This window comes from Salmo salar, chromosome 05 (genome assembly GCF_965601325.2).
Source record: "Salmo salar chromosome 05, fSalSal1, whole genome shotgun sequence".
In the NCBI taxonomy this organism is placed as follows: Eukaryota; Metazoa; Chordata; class Actinopteri; order Salmoniformes; family Salmonidae; genus Salmo; species Salmo salar.
The window spans coordinates 51,992,565-52,013,164 of NC_138295.1; the positions used below are offsets into that span (position 1 = coordinate 51,992,565).

The following is a 20,600-nucleotide window of genomic DNA, read 5'->3' on the forward strand; positions in this document are numbered from 1 at the left end:
TCTGTCCCTCTGTGCAGATCACCGTTCATAAGGGTGAGGAGTGTGCTCTCATCAACAACTCCCCACAGCCCAACAAGTGGAAGGTCCTTAACCGCTCAGGCATTGAGGCGGTGGTGCCTTCAGTCTGCTTCCTGGTTCCACCTGTCAACAAGGAGGCTGTGGACAGTGTGTCCAGGTGAGACTCTTACATCAATACACAGTGCTCTCCATCAATGGATCACGCAGAGCCCATTTTTCTTCTTTTTTTTTTGCCACCTCCCATATCTGTTTGCGCTGTCTTCCCTGACAATGACTATAGGAGTTGGCAAGATGATACAAACAGATCTGGGACCAGGCTGGTTTTTCGTGACCTAGCCATGAAAAAACTCTGGGCCCTAGTTATATTTGTTTACAGTACAATAACACTTCCTTCTGTCTCCTTCCACAGTCTGGATTCTGGTCACCAGTCGATGCTGATCCTGTGGCAGAGAATGCATGTGGACATGAAGAGCATGCTTTCCTGGCAGTACCTGACGAGAGACATCACACAGATACGTACCTGGAACATCACCATGGTAAACACTAGTCATCTGTGTTTTTGTTTATCTTAAAACAAACATTTAGAAAGATATATAGTGAATAGAATAGTTTGACATTAGTTAACTGTTTGAAGTTTAGACTTGTACTCTTTTAAGTTAAACGTGATCCTCACAGACAGTCAATCAAGTGACCCTGTGATAGGGAGTCAAGTGGTCACCCTGTTTGTGTTACTGTAAGTGTGCTGAATTGAATGGGGAGATTTCCCATACCATTGTTGCTTTACGGTGAGGTTGAGTCTCGAGCTCTGTTATTTATAGAGCAGACCATGTAAACATGGACAAGTGTTTTATTGAGTTAGAAAACCTCATGGGTTTCCAAATGGAATTATTGGCGGGGGAAAGTTCTTATACTGTTACAACAGTAAGGAGCAGTGTCTACCAAAGTGTTTGTATTACGTGACAAACTAAAAGCCTTGATTGTATTGTAGATTTGATTTTATAAAATGTGACCGTCTAAAACAGGTTGTTATACAAGCAGGGTACATGGACAGAATGACAGTGACAAATTGACAATTCTGATAGATTCCTCTCTCAAGGAGGTTTTTTAAAGATGAACATGCCTCAGCTTGACTATTTACTTACCTCTCTCCTTATTCTACCTCTCTCTCTCTTTTTCCCCTGCTCTCCTACCTCTTCTTCTCTCTCTGTCTTCCTCCTTCCTCCCTCCCTCTCTCCTTTTCCCCCTATTTCTTCCTCTCTCCTCCCTCTCTCTCTCTCTTCTTTCTCTGTCTCCCTCTTTCCCCCTCCCCTCTCTTCCCTCTATAGTTTAAGACCATGAAGGTGGAGGAGTACAGGCTGATTATGAGGAACCTGGAGCTTCACTATCAGGACTTCATGCGTGACAGTCAGGATTCCCAGCTGTTTGGTCCACACGACCGTATGCAGATCGAGGGCGACTACTCTAAGACCACACAGTTCTACGACAACCTTCTGCGCTCTGTGGAGAAAGGTCAGTTCCACCTACATACTCATGAACAAACACAACAAACCTCTGGAACCCTTTATTTTACAGCCTGGTATGGGGTATTAGTGGGTACTTTCTGGTTTGGTGACTACGGCTGTAAAATAAAGTTTTGATCTCAGTAAGGGTGGCATCTACTCTCCTTCTCTGAGTACCACCAGCAAACAGTCTTTTATACAGTGGATGTGTGTAGTCAGGGGTGAAGGGCGTGTTACTGTACACCAGTTCAGCAACATTGGGTAACTGTCAAATTCACCTTTCAGGACCAGTGGTTATAACCAAAGGTGAGTGTGTCACGCTAAGCTATAGCTCTCACAGGCAACAGTGAACCGCCATGCTCTTGAACTATGGATGATTGGGTCATTCAAAAATGACCGATTTGTAGTTTTCGTCACTCCACCCCCGTCAACTTACAGTGTTCACATTGACAGCAATGCTTTCGCTAGCTCTTACAGCTTTTGAGTGCATGATATTTTTGTCTTTTTTTTGTTGTCCATTTTTCGTTTCCAATGTGGCTTTGTTATTTTTTTATTTTTTTTTGTCATGCAATATAGTGCTTTAGAAAGCACGTTCAGGTAGTGGTCAAGCTGTGTTTCGCTGTGTGTGGAGATACCACTGCACAGTGTAGTCGCCTGCATAGAGGATCATTCGGAATGAAATATGCTTTGTATGAATGCGTATCAAGCTGTGTGTGACACACTACATGTGAAAACATGCATGTCTGATCATGAACCATATGAATGCACTGCACAAAGGTGTGTGTGTGTGGGGGGGGGGGGGGGGTATATAGCTTTCTCTATCTCTATCTGCAATTGTAATTCCATTCAAAGCAATGAGGTATTGCAAGGTAAAGAACGTACATGGAAGACATCAAGGGAAAGGTTTCACCACACTACATTCAACCCTCTATCTTACTATACCTACAGTGACCGCACACCCTTCCTGCCCTAAGCTCCTCACCATGATAATATAATAATTGTATTATTGTTGCCACTCAGCAGGCGCTTCTATACGAAATGATTTACAGTACAGTTAGTGCATACATTTTGAGTACGTGTTCCCTGCGGGTATTGAACCCACAACCTTGGAGCTACTAGTGCCACACCCTTACCATCCTAACCGATCTCCACAATGTCCACGCTGCACACAGGTGAGCAGGACGAGTCGATGTGTGTGACCTACATCACCCAGATCAAGGACCTGCGTCTACGGATAGAGGACTGCGAGGCTCGTACCGTGGCCCGCATCCGCAAGCCCGTGGACAAAGACCCCCTCAAAGACTGTGCCCAGAAGACCACCGACCAGAAGGTACTGTACCTAAACTGTAATAACTAAAGAATTCTGACTTAGGTCTAACCTGTTTATTGGACAGGTCTCCTCCGTAAAAGACCCTCAGTGGATCAACCTGTATAATTAAAGGATAATGAAGTATAACCTATATACAGGTAAAGGTAACGGTGGGGGAGGGGGAGGGGCACATCAGTGCTAGTGTCCATGGCACAACAGATACCGAAGTTAATCACCAAAAAACAATGGTGTTTTATTTGAACACTGGGAATAACATCACAAAGAGCCCTGAATGTATTTTTAACAAGGAGCTACTGTAAAACTGTTATGGAGGGGGAAGCACCAAAAATGTGATACCAAGCAGGGTTTGGTAGGTTACTTTCTAAATGTAATCCATTAGTTACATGTCCAAAATTGTAATGGATTACTTCCCCCTTAAGAGGCATTAGAAGAAGGCAAACCTTTATATTACCAATTTACCAACATCTATTACAGGATAAATCAATGTTAGCGTTTACATAGCTGGCCATAAATGGATGTTGCATTTTACTTTATGGGTTGGTTATGTAGGCTTCTTCAAACCCATTGCTTTCTACTACCAATAATAATATGATTAGGCTATATCTTTACAGAAAAAAAACTAAGTCTGTCAGATTTCCAGTCATTCCAGTTCATTTAATACGCCTTGATCTTCAAGAATACGACTTGGAAATATGGAAATCTAGATTAGCCAAATTGTTTTATCTGAGCGTAACCCAAAAACGAAGGACTTATTAGCCTACTATGGTTTTGTTGTCATGCAGGCTTATTGCTTTGAGTTTAAAAAATAAATGCTGATCTCATGGAATGGCATTCTACGAGCACTACTGAAAAGTGCTATTTGCAAAAAATGTATACCATATTCTGTGTTTTGCTATAGGCTTGTTGTTTCCGTTTTTCTTTGGTGACACTTTGATACTTCAATAATTTGCAGCCATTTAAGTCTATCAAAGTGTGCGAGTTTGAGCATGTGTCCATTAGGCCTATGGGCATTTTTCTGAATCAGCACAAATTAGATCCAGCAATAAAAGCCCCACTTGTGGTCTTCTTAAATTAATCTTGTTTTTTGACAGTATGGAGCACAATACCACGGAGGAGTTTAGAAGGAAGGAACTCCCTAAAACTCCCTAAATGAGAGAGCACCAGTGTGATTCAGATCAATGCGCTGTGTAGTTATCAATAATAAGTGATATCTGCTGTCGTCCTTACCTCCAAGCGTTTATTCAAGTTGGATCATCTTTGGATGCCGACAGCACTCGCACCATTGGAAGACATAGCTTGGACTGTAGCCTACAATAGCCAATTCCTACTCTTTTCCTGCGATCCTAATGCATTTGGTGTGTCATCATAGTGGTCTCTGACTTGTGATCAGATTCACTCAGGCGGAACGAACTTGAACTTGCGCCTTTTTGCAAAGCTGATTTGAATGTCATTGAGAATCATTTTTTCACAAACATCCTTTTTGAATCTAGTTTTTCCAAAAGTGTCTGTAATCTGATTACAATATTTTAGCTGGTAACGTAACACAGTTTTTTGTAATTTTTTGTTGTTGTAATCTATTACATGTAATACGTTACTCCCCAACCCTGATACCAAGCTACAGACTGGCACCAGAAACAGGACAAAGCACTACACAGAAAAGGAGAGAGAGAGAATGAGGAAGAAAGAGAATGAGGGAGAAAGAGAGGGAATGAAATACAGAGAGAGGAGACAGCGAGGCTTAATTACAGCAGATTGCAGCTATGGATAGGGCTTTCTGCAGTGAGGGAGAGAAATGTGAGAAAGAAGGGGGCTTGAGAAAGGAGATATACACATACTGTACAGGAGCCAAGTACAGCAGGAAAGAGAGGAACGATGACTCAGTAGAAGGGTGGATAGGCGGGGCGGAGGTAGATCGAGAGGGAGGGAATGGAATGGCATGGTCACCGCCTTCTGCGCAGCCTCTGACGGGGGAAGAGGGAGAGAGGAGAAGGCGATTCATGAGAGTAAGACAGAGAGCGCAAGAGGGAGAGAAAGAGAAAATTGAGTCGTGTCTAAGCTCAGTGTGTCCAGTAAGTCCCTGGGCTGTGTTTCTCTATGGAGACTGAGGGAGACTGGCTGGAAGGCCCACTGGCCAGCCTGCTGATCCAGCTCCTCTGGACCCTGCTGGCTCTGGGCCTAGTGGGGATCCTTTCTCTGCTTCTCCACCACAACCCCTGGCAGCTCCTCACCCAGAGAGTCCACACACAGGTCAGGCTCAGGAACACACTGCTTCCTTGGACCTGATCGAGGGGACTCATTCAGCATTATGATACTCGGTGGAAGTTTGTAATCAGAGGAGGTTTCCTCCCTTTGTTTTGCTATTTGTCCTTTCTTTATCTTAATCGTCATGTGCTTGTTTTTCTCCTCTTTCAGAAAGTCCAAGTAGAGCTTGAGGGTATCAAGAAGAACCTGGACCAGGTGGCCGTGAAGACCGAGGAGGTCCTGAATACCACTCCTAAGCAGTCCAGCACTGCGCCTGTCCTGCGCTCTGAACTGGAGTTCACCCTGAAGAAGATGGACCATGCCTACATCCTCTCCTCTGTCTATCTAGAGAAGTGAGTCGACTCGTCGGTTTTCTTTCTGTAGCCAGTTGCTGTTCCCGGGGTTCTTATTGCCCTGACAAAAGCAACAAACAAGCAAGTGAATAATGCAAAATTATATTAAAGCCACATTAAATCTCCCACGCCACTTCCCTCCCCGTCCCTCATCCACTGACTTTTCCTTCTCCTTGCCTGAAGGCTGAAGACGGTGGACGTGGTCATCCGCAACACGCAGGGGGCCGAGGGAGTGCTGAAGAAGTATGAGCAGCGACTGCGCGAGGTCCAAACTGTTCCCGATGACGTCAAGGAGGTGGAGATGTACCGCACCCAGCTCAAGGTGAACTGACTGGACAGCACTGGGCACAGCTTCAGCCTTTATTCTTGTGTTAAGTTTCCACTGGACAACCAGGCTTCTGTTCTCAGTTCTCTCAACACTTGCCTCCTGTTGTATGACACAGTTGGTCCGCTTTTTCACAAGCCAGGGAGCTGGGAGAGGCTTTTGCATGAACGCTACTCAGTAGCTCGATTGTGATGTTTATTACATTAGAAACACATGCGCTCTGGGACATTAATGAACTGTGTGGGATTCGTTATGGGTTTGTCGACTGCCAACGCTCATACATTTTTACGTTTCATATATATCATTGGATATATATCATTATTGACATCTTATTTAACATACTAACTGTTGTTCTTCCCTCCCGTCTCTTTCCCTGTAGAAAATGCGTGCTGAAGCGGAGGGTGAAAAGCCTGCATTCGATTCCCTGGAGGGCGAGCTCGGAAAGGCAGCAGCCGTGAGCGAGAAGATGTCTCGTGTGCACAGTGAGCGTGACGCTGAGCTGGACCACTACCGCCATCTCCTGTCCGGTCTCCAGGACCGCTGGCAGGCTGTGTTCTCCCAGATGGACCTGCGTCAGCGGGAGCTGGAGCAGCTAGGTCGCCAGCTGGGGTACTACAGAGAGAGCTACGACTGGCTCATCCAGTGGATCGGTGACGCCAAGCAGAGGCAGGAGAAGATCCAGGCCGTGCCCATCAGCGACAGCAAGACTCTGAAGGAGCAACTGGCCCAGGAGAAGGTAGGCTACTGTACTGATGGGGGCATATTAGGGGTCCATTACATCACTGCATTGCTCTAGGTGCTTAGCTGATCAACTGAACATTCTGAAACTTTGTGAAAATAAATAATTGACATTGTTTTTATACTTCTTATTCTGTATACTACTTGACTATGAATGTTATAAAGGTGTGTTTTGTGTAGTTCTCATCACTGAACATATACAGGCACACCTTGAAGTCACATCCAGACTAATTCTGATTATTTCCCCCAACATAGAAACTTCTGGAAGAGATCGAGCAAAACAAAGAGAAAGTTGACGAGTGTCAGAAATATGCCAAGGCGTATATCGACACTATCAAGGCAAGCATGCACAACATTAGTGTACAAACGTGGAAAGCATTATTGCATTCACATACAGCTTTATTTAAACGTCTCCATTTCATAGGGTTTAGTGTTGAAACATCCTGTTTCTTTTTATTAGGATTATGAACTCCAGTTGGTGGCCTATAAAGCACAGGTGGACCCTCTCTCACCCCTGAAGAAAACAAAAATGGATTCTGCCTCGGATAACATCATTCAAGAGGTCTGTGCCGCTTGTGTTATCTGAACGCAGACTGTCATTCTCTGACAACCATTTGCAATGTTAGGAGAAAAGTTTAGATCAATAGTTTAAGCCGACACACACTATAATCAAAGGTTTCCTGTTTTGTTTCTCCTCCATCAGTATGTGACGCTAAGAACCCGCTACAGCGAGCTGATGACTCTGACCAGTCAGTACATCAAGTTTATCACCGACACACAGCGCCGCCTGGAGGACGAGGAGGTGCGTGACAACACACTGGGATATCCTAACCCTAACCCATTGACAACCAATGAAAAACAAACGCATGACCGCTCTCTTGCTCGCACAAATGCATACACACACACATTAATGTATGGTTGACTTGACATTCCTACATTTTGAGGTAAAGTATGGTTTGGAACATTGGCATTTGCATGCTGTACTGTACAGGAACTTGTACAGGAAATCCTATCGCTTAGAATGATGGCCAAGCTGAGCTGTTCGGCAAATATGAACGCTCTACCAAAAATAATCCTAGTGCTAAGTGTCATGGTTTTCAGATGGGAACCAGGGACTATCAATATACATTAGAATATGGCTAGAGTGTCATATGAAATGTTTACGGTGCCTTAAAATATCCAGGACCAAGCAGATACTTATCTATTATATGAACATCAATGACAATTGCATACTCTTTTGATAAGCAGTATTGACCTTGTCACGAAATTCAATGAATCGATGAAACGTTTATGTTCAGTCTGAAGCAAAAGAAAGAGAGCATCCTCAAAAGATTGAGACCATTGAGAGGAAATTCCAGTGGGTTAGAAGAAATAACTCATAGGATTTGCACATTTTATATTTTGGCCTATTCATTTTCATGTCATTTATTGAGGCGTGCCATAATATTTTTTTTCAAAGGGCGTTATTTCTTTCACTATGTCTTTTTTCTCATTGGCCACTCTTTCTTACATCACAATCTAAGCTCTCCCACTATATGCTTCAGGCTGACTGCCATGTTCTTCGACTTTCCTTTTTTTCAGATTAACACAAATTTTCCGTCTCACGTTCTTTTCTAACCCTAATGTTTTGTTCGTTTCTTTGCTTCTCTTAACTGCTTGCCAGTGCTTTGTCATGATGAATGCTTATCTTGTTTGAGCGTTAAAAGAGGTAAATAATCCACTACGCTCCAGTTACTATTCTCTCATTATGTTCCTTACCTTCCATACCCTCAGGCTTCAATTCATCACCTAAACTGCCAAACATTTCCATATTTACCTTACATTCACTTCCTTCCATGTCTTGCTTATTCTGTGTTAGCATGGGCTTTAGGTGCTATTTTCTTATGACATTTTCAGACTATCCTTGCACTATCCCTGCTTTCCCCTTTGGACATATTCGGCTCAGTTCCTTGATAATAGTGATCTAAAGAATCAACGTAACAGGTTGTTTAACAGTGTGAATAGATGAACTAGTTACTGGTTGATTGTGATGTCATTTTTGAATAATAACTTTGTTTGAATCATTTCAAGCTGAAAAGATAGATGATTCAAAAATGAATTATTCACTTTCATATTTCACTTATGCAAAATGGTTGATCACAAATTAATTCCCTTATGGACACCAATATTTAAAAAGATACACTTGCATGCCACATGAGTTCCTCACTTTCTTGTGTTGTGAAGTGATGTCTTGTCTCCATACATTAATTGTTACATATCCATTTTCCATCTTACTTGTTTCTACCTTGAATTGTCTTTGTCGAAGATAACTTGCTTTAACAGCATCCTCCTGAATGAATTTACATCTAAACATATATATCTTTAAGCTAACTATTAACATTAACATTTAACCTGTCATGCTTAATTTTTATATTTTCTTTACCATTTGCTTCCACTAATACAGAAAGCTGCTGAGAAAATGAAAGCGGAAGACAGGAAAAAAATGGCAGAGATGCAGGCTGAGTTAAACAAACAGAAGCAGCTAGCTGAATCTCATGCAAAGGCCATTGCCAAGGCAGAGCAGGAAGCTCAAGAGCTGAAGCTCATGATGCAGGAGGAAGTCAGCAGGAGACAAGTTGTTTCTGTAGATGCAGAAAAGCAAAAGCACAATATCCAGCTGGAACTACATGAGCTCAAAAATCTCTCAGAGCAGCAGATCAAGTCCAAGAGCCAACAGGTAGAAGAAGCCAATCAGAGCAGAGTCAAGATTGAGGAGGAAATCCGTATCATCAGGATCCAGCTGGAGACCACTGTCAATCAGAAGTCTACAGCTGAGGATGAGCTCAAGCAACTCCGGGAAAAAGCGTCTGAAGCCGAGAGGCTGAGGAAGCTTGCACAGGAGGAGGCTGAGAAGCTCCGCAAACAGGTCAACGAGGAGACCCAGAAAAAACGCAAGGCAGAGGAAGAGCTCAAGTTAAAGTCTGAGGCTGAGAAGGAGGCTGCCAAGCAGAAGCAGAAGGCTCTGGAAGACCTTGAGAAGCTGAAGATGCAGGCGGAGGAGGCGGAGAGACGCATGAAGCAAGCTGAAGTGGAGAAGGAGAGGCAGATCAAGGTTGCCCAGGAGGTGGCACAGAAGAGTGCTGCCACCGAACTCCAGAGCAAACGCATGTCCTATGTTGAAAAGACATCAAAGCTGGAGGAATCACTCAAACTAGAGCATGTCACTGTCATCCAGCTGCAGGAGGAGGCAGCTCGTCTTAAGAAGCAACAGGAAGAGGCTGATATGGCCAGGGAGGAGGCAGAGAAGGAGTTAGAGAAATGGAGGCAGAAGGCCAATGAGGCACTCCGCTTAAGGCTCCAGGCTGAGGAAGAAGCTCACAAAAAGAGCCGTGCCCAGGAGGATGCCGAGAAACAGAAGGAGGATGCTGAGCGTGAGGCCAGGAAGAGGGCTAAAGCTGAGGAGTCCGCACTGAAACAGAAAGATATGGCAGAGCAAGAGCTGGAGAGGCAGAGAAGGCTAGCTGAGGGAACTGCTCAGCAGAAACTCTCAGCAGAACAGGAGTTAATCCGGCTAAGGGCAGACTTCGACCATGCTGAGCAACAGAGATCCCTGCTTGATGACGAGCTGTACCGCCTGAAGAATGAAGTCAGTGCAGCTGAGCAGCAAAGGAAACAGCTCGAAGATGAACTGGCCAAAGTGAGGAGTGAAATGAATGTACTCCTGCAGCTAAAGTCCAAGGCAGAAAAGGATAGCATGTCCAACACTGAGAAGAGCAAACAGCTCCTCGAATCTGAAGCTGCAAAAATGAGGGACCTTGCTGAGGAGGCAGGAAAACTTAGATCCATTGCTGAGGAAGCCAAGCGACAAAGACAAGTTGCTGAGCAAGAGGCAGCTCGTCAAAGAGCAGAAGCTGAAAGGATCCTCAAGGAGAAACTTGCTGCCATTAATGAGGCAACTCGCATGAAGACTGAAGCAGAAATTGCCCTCAAAGAAAAAGAGGCTGAGAATGAGCGACTCAGACGACAAGCTGAGGATGAAGCTTACCAGAGGAAAGCTCTGGAGGACCAAGCCAGCCAGCACAAGCAAGATATTGAAGAAAAGATCAATCAACTCAAGAAGTCATCTGAGAATGAGTTGGGAAGACAAAAGACACTTGTAGATGAAACTCTCAAGCAGAGACGAGTGGTTGAGGAGGAAATTCGCATTCTCAAGCTAAACTTTGAGAAAGCCTCATCTGGCAAGCTTGATTTGGAGCTGGAGTTGAATAAACTGAAAAACATTGCAGAGGAAACACAGCAGAGTAAACTCCAAGCTGAAAAAGAGGCTGAGAAACACAGGAAACTTGCCCTGGAGGAGGAGAAACGCAGGCGCGAAGCAGAGGAAAAGGTAAAAAAGATCACTGCTGCAGAGGAAGAAGCAGGCAGACAGTGCAAAAATGCACAGGAGGAAGTGGAGCGCCTCAAAAAGAAAGCAGATGAAGCCAAAAAGCAGAAAGAGGATGCTGACAAGGAAGCAGAAAGACAGATTCTCGTATCCAAACAAGCAGCACAAAAATGCAATGCAGCAGAACAGCAAGTTCAGAGTGTCCTTGTCCAACAGAAGGAGGACAACCTCATGCAGAAACAGCTCAAGGAAGAGTATGAAAAAGCCAAGATGCTTGCAAAACAGGCAGAGCTTGCCAAGGAAAAGGCAGAGAAGGAGGCTGCTCTTCTCCGGCAACAAGCAGAGGATGCAGAACGCCAAAAACAGGCCGCTGTGCTCCAAGCTGCCAACCAAGCCAAAGCTCAAGAGGAAGCCGTAAAATTGAGAAAGGAGGCAGAGATCGAAGCTGCCAAGCGAGCACAGGCTGAGGCTGATGCAATCAAACAGAAACAACAAGCAGATGCAGAGATGGCAAAGCACAAAAAGCTTGCAGAGCAAACAGTGAGTCAAAAGTCTCAGGTAGAGAAAGAGCTTGCAAAGGTCAGGCTTCAGCTGGATGAAACTGACAAGCAAAAATCTGTCTTAGACGAGGAGCTGCAGCGCTTAAAGGACGAAGTCGGTGATGCGGTCAAGCAGAAGGCCCAGGTAGAAGAGGAGTTATTCAAAGTCAAGATTCAGATGGAGGAGTTGGTCAAACTGAAACTCAGAATTGAGCAGGAGAACCAGCGTCTTATCAAAAAGGACAAGGATAACACTCAGAAATTCCTGGCTGAGGAAGCTGAGAACATGAAGGAGCTTGCAGAAGAAGCTGCCAGACTCAGTGTGGAAGCCCAAGAGGCTGCACACATGAGACAAATCGCTGAATCTGACCTCGCCCAACAGAGGACACTTGCAGAGAAGATGCTAAAGGAGAAGATGCTCGCCATTCAGGAAGCATGTAAACTGAAAGCAGAGGCTGAGATGCTCCAAAGACAGAAGGACCTGGCTCAAGAGCAGGCCCAGAAGCTGCTTGAGGATAAACAACTGATGCAGCAGCGTCTCGAGGAAGAGACTGAGGGCTTCCAGAAATCCTTGGAAGCTGAGCGCAGGAGACAGCTGGAGATCACAGCCGAAGCTGAAAATCTCAAAGTCAAGGTGTCCCAACTTAGTGATGCTCAGTCCAAAGCAGAGAATGAGGCCAAGAAATTCAAGAAGCAAGCAGATGAGATCAGTGCCCGTCTTCATCAGACAGAGCTAGCGGCTAAAGAGAAAGTGTCTGTTGTGGAGAAACAGAAACTGAGCAGCAACAATGAGGCTGATGAGCTACGCAAAGCCATTGCTGATCTAGAAAAGGAGAAGGCCAAACTGAAAAAGGAGGCTGAAGACCTACAGAATAACTCTAAAGAGGTATTGTGTTAGAGATGGCATAGTAGTGCAGCCTATGTCATTGTTAACCATCTCTCTGAAAACAAACCATCTTAAATTATTTCATTACATTTCTTTATCTATTCCTTCTTAAAATTAACCACTTACACAGTTATATTATATTGAGTTATATTTGTTTTACAGTACACTAAGCTTAAAAAGATCATATCCCTTCCAGATATTTTTATTTTGTCCAGTTGTACAAAAGTATAGATTCATTATTGGTGGTGTTCCCCATAATGTTCTTCCCTTACTGAGAAGAGTATATATACTATTATGTAACATAGGAATAATTACATCTATTATATATTTTTTTTAACTATTTGGGTCTGATTCTTATAAGTGGAGGGCATTGTACTAAAATGTTGTAATTTCTTTACTATAATGCACAATATGTCGATTGATGGAGTTTTTCGTAATATTTTAAATACAAATGAAACTCAAATTGTTCTAATTATGTTCTTGCTTTCCATTTTTCTCAATTAGATGGTCAATGCTCAGCAGAAACAAATCCAACACGAGAAGACAGTACTCCAGCAGACATTCGTCACAGAAAAGGCGGAGCTGTTGAAGAAGGAGAAACAAATTGAAGATGAGAAGAAGAAGCTTGAGAACCAGTTTGAGGAGGAGGTCAAGAAGGCCAAGGCCCTCAAAGAAGAACAGGAACGCCAGAGGAAACAAATGGAGCAGGAGAAAAATAAACTTCAGGCTACCATGGATGCTGCCCTCAACAAACAAAAAGAGGCTGAGAAAGAAATGCTCAACAAGCAAAAAGAGATGCAGGAGCTTGAAAGGAAAAGACTTGAACAGGAAAAGCTGCTTGGCGAGGAGAACAAGAAACTTCGTGAGAAACTGCAGCAGCTCGAGGTTGCCCATAAAGAGCCAGTCTCCCACACCAGAGAAATCGATATCCAGACTGACGATGTGCCTGAGGACGAACTGATCCATATGACCATGGTGGAGACAACAAAGCAGGTTACCAATGGCCAAAGTGTTGGGGAGGAGGTTGACAGTAAGAAGGATACATTTTCTTTTGATGGCATCCGCGAGAAAGTACCTGCAAGCAGACTTTATGAAGTTGGCCTTTTGACGAAAAAGGAGTTTGATAAGCTGAAGAAAGGCAAAGCCACTGTGCAAGACCTCAGCCAAACTGACAAGTTAAGAACAATTCTGCAGGGCAAGAACTGTATAGGGGGTGTCTTGACACAGTCTAATCAGAAAATGGCAATATATGAAGCTATGAAAGAAAAGAAAATTACTCCTGGCTGGGCTTTGATCCTCCTGGAGGCACAGGCAGCATCTGGCTATGTAGTAGACCCAGTTAAAAACAAGAAACTCTCTGTCAGTGAGGCTGTGAAGGAAGGCCTGATCGGACCTGAACTGCACAACAAAATGCTGTCTGCTGAGAGAGCTGTCACTGGTTACAAAGACCCTTACACCGGTAACAAGATCTCACTCTTTGAAGCTATGAAGAAGGGCTTGATTGACAGAGACCATGCCATTAGGCAGCTTGAGGCTCAGATAGCTACTGGCGGACTCATTGACCCCATAAACAGCCACCGTGTGCCCATCGAGACAGCATACAAACAGGGGCAGTTTGACACTGAGATGAACAAGATACTTGAGGACCCTTCGGATGACACCAAGGGATTCTTTGATCCTAACACCCAGGAGAACTTAACATACTTTCAGCTAATGCAGAGATGCAGCACAGATCCGGAGACAGGACTGCTGCTCCTGCCCATCACTGACAAGGCTGCTCTGAGCACGTCAACTTACACAGAGCAGGAGACCAAGGATGTGTTCAGCAAGACGACTGTCTCTGTGCCATTTGGAAAATTCAAAGGGAAGACTGTAACTATCTGGGAAATCATCACCTCTGAGTACTTTACCGAGGACCAGAGAAAGGACCTTATTCGTCAGTACAAGACAGGAAAGATCACAGTGGAAAAAATCATCAAGATTGTTATCACTATGGCAGAGGAAAAGGAAAAAAAGAATGAAATCGCTTTTGAGGGTCTGAGGGGAACAGTCCTTGCTACTGAACTACTGGAGTCAAAGATAATCGACAAAGACCTCTACAACAAGCTGCACACAGGCAATAAAACAATCAAAGAGGTGTCTGAAATGGAGCCTGTTCAAAAATCCTTGAAGGGTACAAACTGCATTGCAGGTGTAGTTATTGACTCAACTAAGGAGACTATGTCGTTCTATCAAGCCATGAAGAAGGATATGATGAGGGTAGGGCCTGCTTTAACTCTCCTGGAAGCACAAGCAGGAACAGGATTTGTTGTTGATCCTATAAAGAATCAGAAGTTCACTGTTGATGAAGCTGTGAAAGCAACTGTCATTGGTCCTGAGCTACATGAAAAACTACTGTCAGCAGAAAGAGGTGTTACAGGCTACAAAGATCCTTACACGGGAAAGACTGTGTCTTTGTTCGAAGCAATGAAGAAAGAACTCATTCCAAAAGATCAGGGCATCAGACTCCTAGACGCGCAGCTTGCAACAGGAGGCATCATTGATCCAGTGAAAAGCCACCGCATCCCACATGATGTTGCCTGTAAACGAGGCTTCTTTGATGACGAAATGAACCAGATTCTGAAAAATCCAACTGATGATGTTAAAGGCTACTTTGACCCCAACACACAGGAAAATGTCACATACTCACAGCTATACAAGAGATGTGTCACTGACAAGAAATCTGGCCTTCAGCTTCTACCTCTGTCTGAGCAAGCAATCAATGCGAAGGAAGAACATGCATACACAGAGGTCCAAACCAAAGAGGCCATGAGACAAGCAACAATGGAGCTGCAGTCTGGTCCACTCAAAGGGAAGAAACTCACTATCTGGGAAATTATCCACTCTGAATATATTACAGAGGAACAGAGAATTGACCTGATGAGGCAGTATAGGTCTGGAACGATTACAATAGAAAAGATCACCACGATTGTGATCACCATTGTAAATGAGAAAGAGGCTAAGAAACAAGAACAAGACAGCTTCAAAGGGCTTAGAGCACCTGTCTCTGCCAAGTCACTGTTTGATTCCAAAATCATTGACAAAGCTACGTTTGACATGCTCCAACAAGGCAAAAAGACACCTACACAGGTCAGCGAAAATGTCAATGTAAGCAAGTACCTGCAGGGCTCTGACAGTATTGCTGGTGTCTACCTTGAACCAACAAAGGAGAAGATCAGCATCTATCAAGCTATGAAGAAAAATATTCTGAGACACAACACAGGCCTGTCACTTCTAGAGGCCCAAGCTGCCACAGGGTTCATTATAGATCCAGTGAAGAACCAGTACCTGTCAGTGGATGATGCCGTTAAAGCAGGCGTTGTCGGCCCTGAGTTACATGAGAAACTGCTTGCTGCTGAAAAAGCAGTCACTGGTTACAAAGATCCCTTCACGGGCAAAACAATCTCTCTCTTCCAAGCAATGGAAAAAGATCTAATCATTAAGGAGCATGTCATGCCACTCATGGAGGCCCAACTGAGTTCCGGAGGAATCATTGATCCTGTGAATAGCCACCGCGTTCCTATTGACGTTGCCTATCAGAAGAGCCTTTTCAGCAAAGAAATGACACACACCTTCTCGGAACCATCTGACAATAACAAAGCTTTCTCAGACCCCAATTCAGATGAAAAAGTAACATACAAACAGCTGAAAGAGAAGTGCACTAGAGATCCTGATTCAGGCATGAACCTTCTACCACTTTCCAAGCCACAGGCCCCAACTGTGGTGGAGAAGACATACCTCTACACGGAGGAACAGACGCAGAATGACCTGACCACAACCAAAATTGACCTCCCCAGTTCACTTGAATCCCTTGCTGGAGGCTCAAAAAGTCTCTGGGACATCATGAACTCAAATCTACTTCCTGAGCAAGAGAGGAAGAAGCTGATGGAGGAGTATCGCTCAGGCAGTATCACTAAAGAGCGCATGATCATCATCATTATTGAGATTATGGAGCAGAGAGAGATCATCAGAGGTGAAACTGTTAAGTCCTGCAACACAATCAGACGTAGGGTCACTATCGAGGAGCTCTACAATTCCCGTATCATTGACCTGGAGACATTCAACCTGCTGAAGCAAGACAAAAGAAACATCCGTGACATTATGGAGATGCAGAGTGTGAAGCAGTATCTGTTTGGCACGGGCTGCGTTGCTGGTGTCATGTCTGACTCCACTTCCAGGATGAGCATTTATTCAGCGATGAAGAGAGGGTTCTTGAAGCCTGAAATTGCCCTTAGTCTCCTGGAAGCACAAGCAGCAACAGGATTCATAATTGATCCTGTGAGAAACGAGACACTCACTGTTGATGAGGCTGTCCGCAAGGGTGTGGTCGGCCCAGAGATCCACGACAGACTTCTGTCTGCTGAGAGAGCGGTCACAGGCTACAAGGATCCTTATAGTGGCAAAATCATATCTCTCTTCCAAGCAATGAAAAAGGACCTTGTTATGGAGGAATATGCTCTGAAAATGTTGGAGGCTCAGACTGCCACAGGAGGCATTATGGATCCTGAATTCTACTTCCACCTCCCAGCAGACATTGCCACACAGAGAGGATACATCAACAAGGAAACAAATACAAGGCTTGCTGATGACGTAAAGGGATTTGTTGACCCTGTCACTGAGGAGAAACTTTCTTATGCCCAATTACTCAAGAGATGCAAGATTGACCCTACCAATGGGATGCGCTTGCTGTCACTGGGAGACAAGAGACTGATGTTCAAAGGTCTTAGAAAACAGATCACCATAGAGGAGATGTTACGCTCTCAGATCATCGACCAACAGACGGTCAATGAGCTGAATGAAGGTCTGATTTCAGTGGAAGAGGTTAGCCGTCGACTCCAAAAATACCTTGAGGGCACAAGCTGTATCGCTGGTGTTTATGTAGAGGGAACTAATGACCGTCTATCAGTCTACCAAGCCATGAAAAAGAACATGATCAGGCCAGGAACTGCCTTTGAACTGCTTGAGGCTCAGGCTGCCACAGGCTATGTAATTGACCCAATCAAAAATCTCAAACTTACTGTCAATGAATCTGTCAAGATGGGAATAGTGGGGCCAGAATTCAAAGACAAGCTTCTCTCTGCTGAGCGTGCCGTGACAGGTTACAGAGACCCCTATTCCGGCAAGACAATCTCTCTGTTCCAGGCCATGAAGAAGGGGCTCATCTTAAAAGACCATGGAATACGTCTCCTTGAGGCTCAGATTGCCACTGGCGGAATCATTGACCCAGAGGAGAGTCATCGCTTGCCAGTGGAGGTGGCCTACAACCGTGGCCTCTTCGACGAGGAAATGAATGAGATTCTCACAGATCCATCAGATGACACCAAGGGTTTCTTCGATCCCAACACTGAGGAGAACCTGACCTACCTCGGGCTAATGGAGAGATGCATCACTGACCCAGCTACTGGCCTTGTCCTCCTGCTCCTGAAGGAGAAGAAGCGTGAGAAAAAGACCTCCTCCAAATCCTCTGTCCGCAAACGCCGAGTAGTCATCGTGGACCCAGATTCAGGCAAAGAGATGACTGTCTATGAGGCATTTAGAAAGCAGCTCATTGACCATCAGACCTACCTAGAGCTTTCTGAGCAGGAGTGTGAGTGGGAAGAGATCACGCAGACATCCTCTGATGGCGTTATCAAGTCAATGATCATCGACAGACGGTCAGGAAGACAGTATGACATTGATGACGCCCTCGCACGAGGCCTCATTGACCAGACTTCACTTAGTACATACCGCTCCGGAAACCTGTCAATCACTGAGTTTGCTGACATGCTGTCTGGAAACATGGGTGGCTTCCGCTCCCGGTCATCCTCTTTTGGTTCCACCTCTGGTTCCACCTCATCATCATACAATCCCATGAGCCCCATACCCTCCATTAGACCCCCTGCAATCATGTGGAATGACCCCACGGAGGAGACTGGCCCTGTAGCCGGAATCCTGGATACAGACACTTTGGAGAAGGTGTCAGTCACAGAGGCCATGCACAGGAACCTTGTGGACAATATCACAGGCCAAAGATTACTTGAGGCACAAGCCTGCACAGGGGGCATAATCGACCCAACTACTGGGGAACGATTCGCTGTTACTGAGGCAACCGAGAAAGGGCTTGTGGACAAGGTGATGGTGGACCGTATCAACCTGGCTCACAAAGCTTTCAATGGATTTGAGGACCCAAGAACCAAAGTGAAGATGTCTGCCTCCCAAGCTCTAAAGAAAGGCTGGCTGTATTATGAAGCTGGGCAACGTTTTCTGGAAGTCCAGTACCTTACGGGGGGGCTGATTGAACCGGATGTTGAGGGCAGAGTCTCACTGGATGAATCCATCAGAAAGGGCACAATTGATGCTCGCACTGCTCAGAAGCTGAGAGATGTGAGTGCTTACTCCAAATACCTGACATGTCCCAAAACCAAACTAAAAATCTCCTACAAAGATGCCATGGACAGAAGCATGGTTGAGGAAGGATCTGGCCTGCGACTGCTGGAGGCCTCCTCACAGTCAAGCAAAGGGCTGTACAGCCCATACAATGCCAGCAATTCCGGGTCTGCCGCTGGCTCCAGGTCTGGGTCCAGGACTGGATCCAGAACAGGATCCAGAAGAGGCAGCTTTGATGCCACAGGTTCCGGTTTCACCATGAACTTCTCATCCTCCTCCTACACCAGCTCCAGCAGTTATGGTGGCCGCAGATATGATGCAGGACCTCATAATGGGCTCAACATGGATGAGCTAGCCCAAGCCCTTACGGCTCTAGCAATGATCAGGCCATGCAGCTTAGAAGGACAACGAGCCTTCCCAATGATGATACCAATGCATATCGCGGTTGCATAATTTAGAGGAAAAATCAATTGACATTTGAAAAACAAATAATTAATTTATTCTGCTCCTCATGTGGTCACATTAGGAAATGGCTGGAAGTAATTAAATGCAGTTCCTCATAAAGATGTTCAAAACAATGCCTTATCTCTCCAGCCTTAATTTCTTAGAATTATTAGATAAATTAACTGTTTTGTTCCGTTTTATTGCAATTTTTATTGATTAGGAAGTCAATTTATATTTTAAGAGCAAAGTTTCGGATTTAGTTTTTACTTCATAAAAAGTGACCACAACTGATTTTATAGTTCGGGTTAACACAACTTGTATACTTAAGCTTTCCTTAACGAACATATGTACTTCGAACAGATATATTTTTACAGTTTTCTTTTTCTTTTTAAACTTAAGAATATTTTTTATCCACTTTCTTTTATCTGTTTGACAATATTCTATGAAATATGCCAACATAGATATTATAGTGATGCTTTTAGATGTCTTCATATTTCTGAATGTCTGTATAGAGTTTGACCCAGAGTTTAAAAAAAAAGTGAAATATGTTATCTAGCAAAGTAAAACAAATAGTCGCAGAGCAGAATAAAGAAACACTACATAAACAGTGGAGGAAGACTGCAACATTCAAAGTTTAATGAACTGCTTCCCTGCCTACATCCCAGACAACATTGCCCTTTCTGTTCAGTGGACAGGCCCATGCACCAAGTCATCACCTTATTCTTTAATCACCCACTTCAAAGTTCTGAACTATTACACCCATCATTATGGACTACTATACCCACCATTTACCTCTTATCAAGTGTTCCTGGTAGACTGTCCTAAGAAGATTTCAGGCTTCACCATGCTTCCTCTGACATTAGAGGCAAAGATCTGCATCCTGGATGTTGCTTTGGTTCTTGTAAGTTGAAATCAGTTTTCTGATTTGTAATTTGGTAATATAGTTTTGTAATGTACTTTCCTTTTATCCCTTTCATCACAGCCTTCTCTACTCTCCTCTGATTCTGTTTTTTTCTCCTCCCCCTTTATCGCTAGTATTTCAATTCTAGTTTGAAAGAAAGCGCTATCAAACGTTTTTATTAGTTGGATGATTATGATCATGCCTTTTTCACCTCAGTATTTTAAGATGATTGATTCCCTTTTTTTGACAGATGTCTCATTCCATCAGAATTCGATGGGGATTTGCAGGTACTCAGATTGGCTTGGCTGATGAGTCTCTTAACGGGGACGATATCCCAGTTCAACAGCTTCAGCATCCAGAAATTCAGGTAAATTCATCATCTACCAAATAAAGCATTAAATAATCAAATACATTTGCTATTTATTTGTTTGCATTACAATTATTTATTTTTTTGTTTATTTTTTTTTGTTACTGTTATTGGTTTTGTTGTCTCAAAATTATTATTTTTGTTTTGTTTTTAGATCTGCCATTGAGTACCTTGCTTCCATTGCACCTCCC

The 20,600-nt window shown here is 44.2% G+C and overlaps 1 protein-coding gene across 1 annotated transcript in view; it reads left to right on the forward strand.

Annotated features, from left to right (window-relative positions):
• The window catches only part of LOC106605061 (plectin), a 240,151-nt gene that overhangs the window by 165,663 nt on the left and 53,888 nt on the right, over positions 1–20,600 (forward strand). The window contains exons 22-33 of the mRNA XM_082974927.1: positions 18–175; positions 428–554; positions 1,344–1,527; positions 2,690–2,847; positions 5,260–5,441; positions 5,625–5,763; positions 6,146–6,502; positions 6,760–6,843; positions 6,965–7,066; positions 7,208–7,306; positions 8,948–12,292; positions 12,797–19,147. Of these exons, the coding sequence (XP_082831053.1) occupies positions 18–175; positions 428–554; positions 1,344–1,527; positions 2,690–2,847; positions 5,260–5,441; positions 5,625–5,763; positions 6,146–6,502; positions 6,760–6,843; positions 6,965–7,066; positions 7,208–7,306; positions 8,948–12,292; positions 12,797–19,147 (11,286 nt within the window). The remainder of the gene's footprint in view (positions 1–17; positions 176–427; positions 555–1,343; positions 1,528–2,689; positions 2,848–5,259; positions 5,442–5,624; positions 5,764–6,145; positions 6,503–6,759; positions 6,844–6,964; positions 7,067–7,207; positions 7,307–8,947; positions 12,293–12,796; positions 19,148–20,600) is intronic.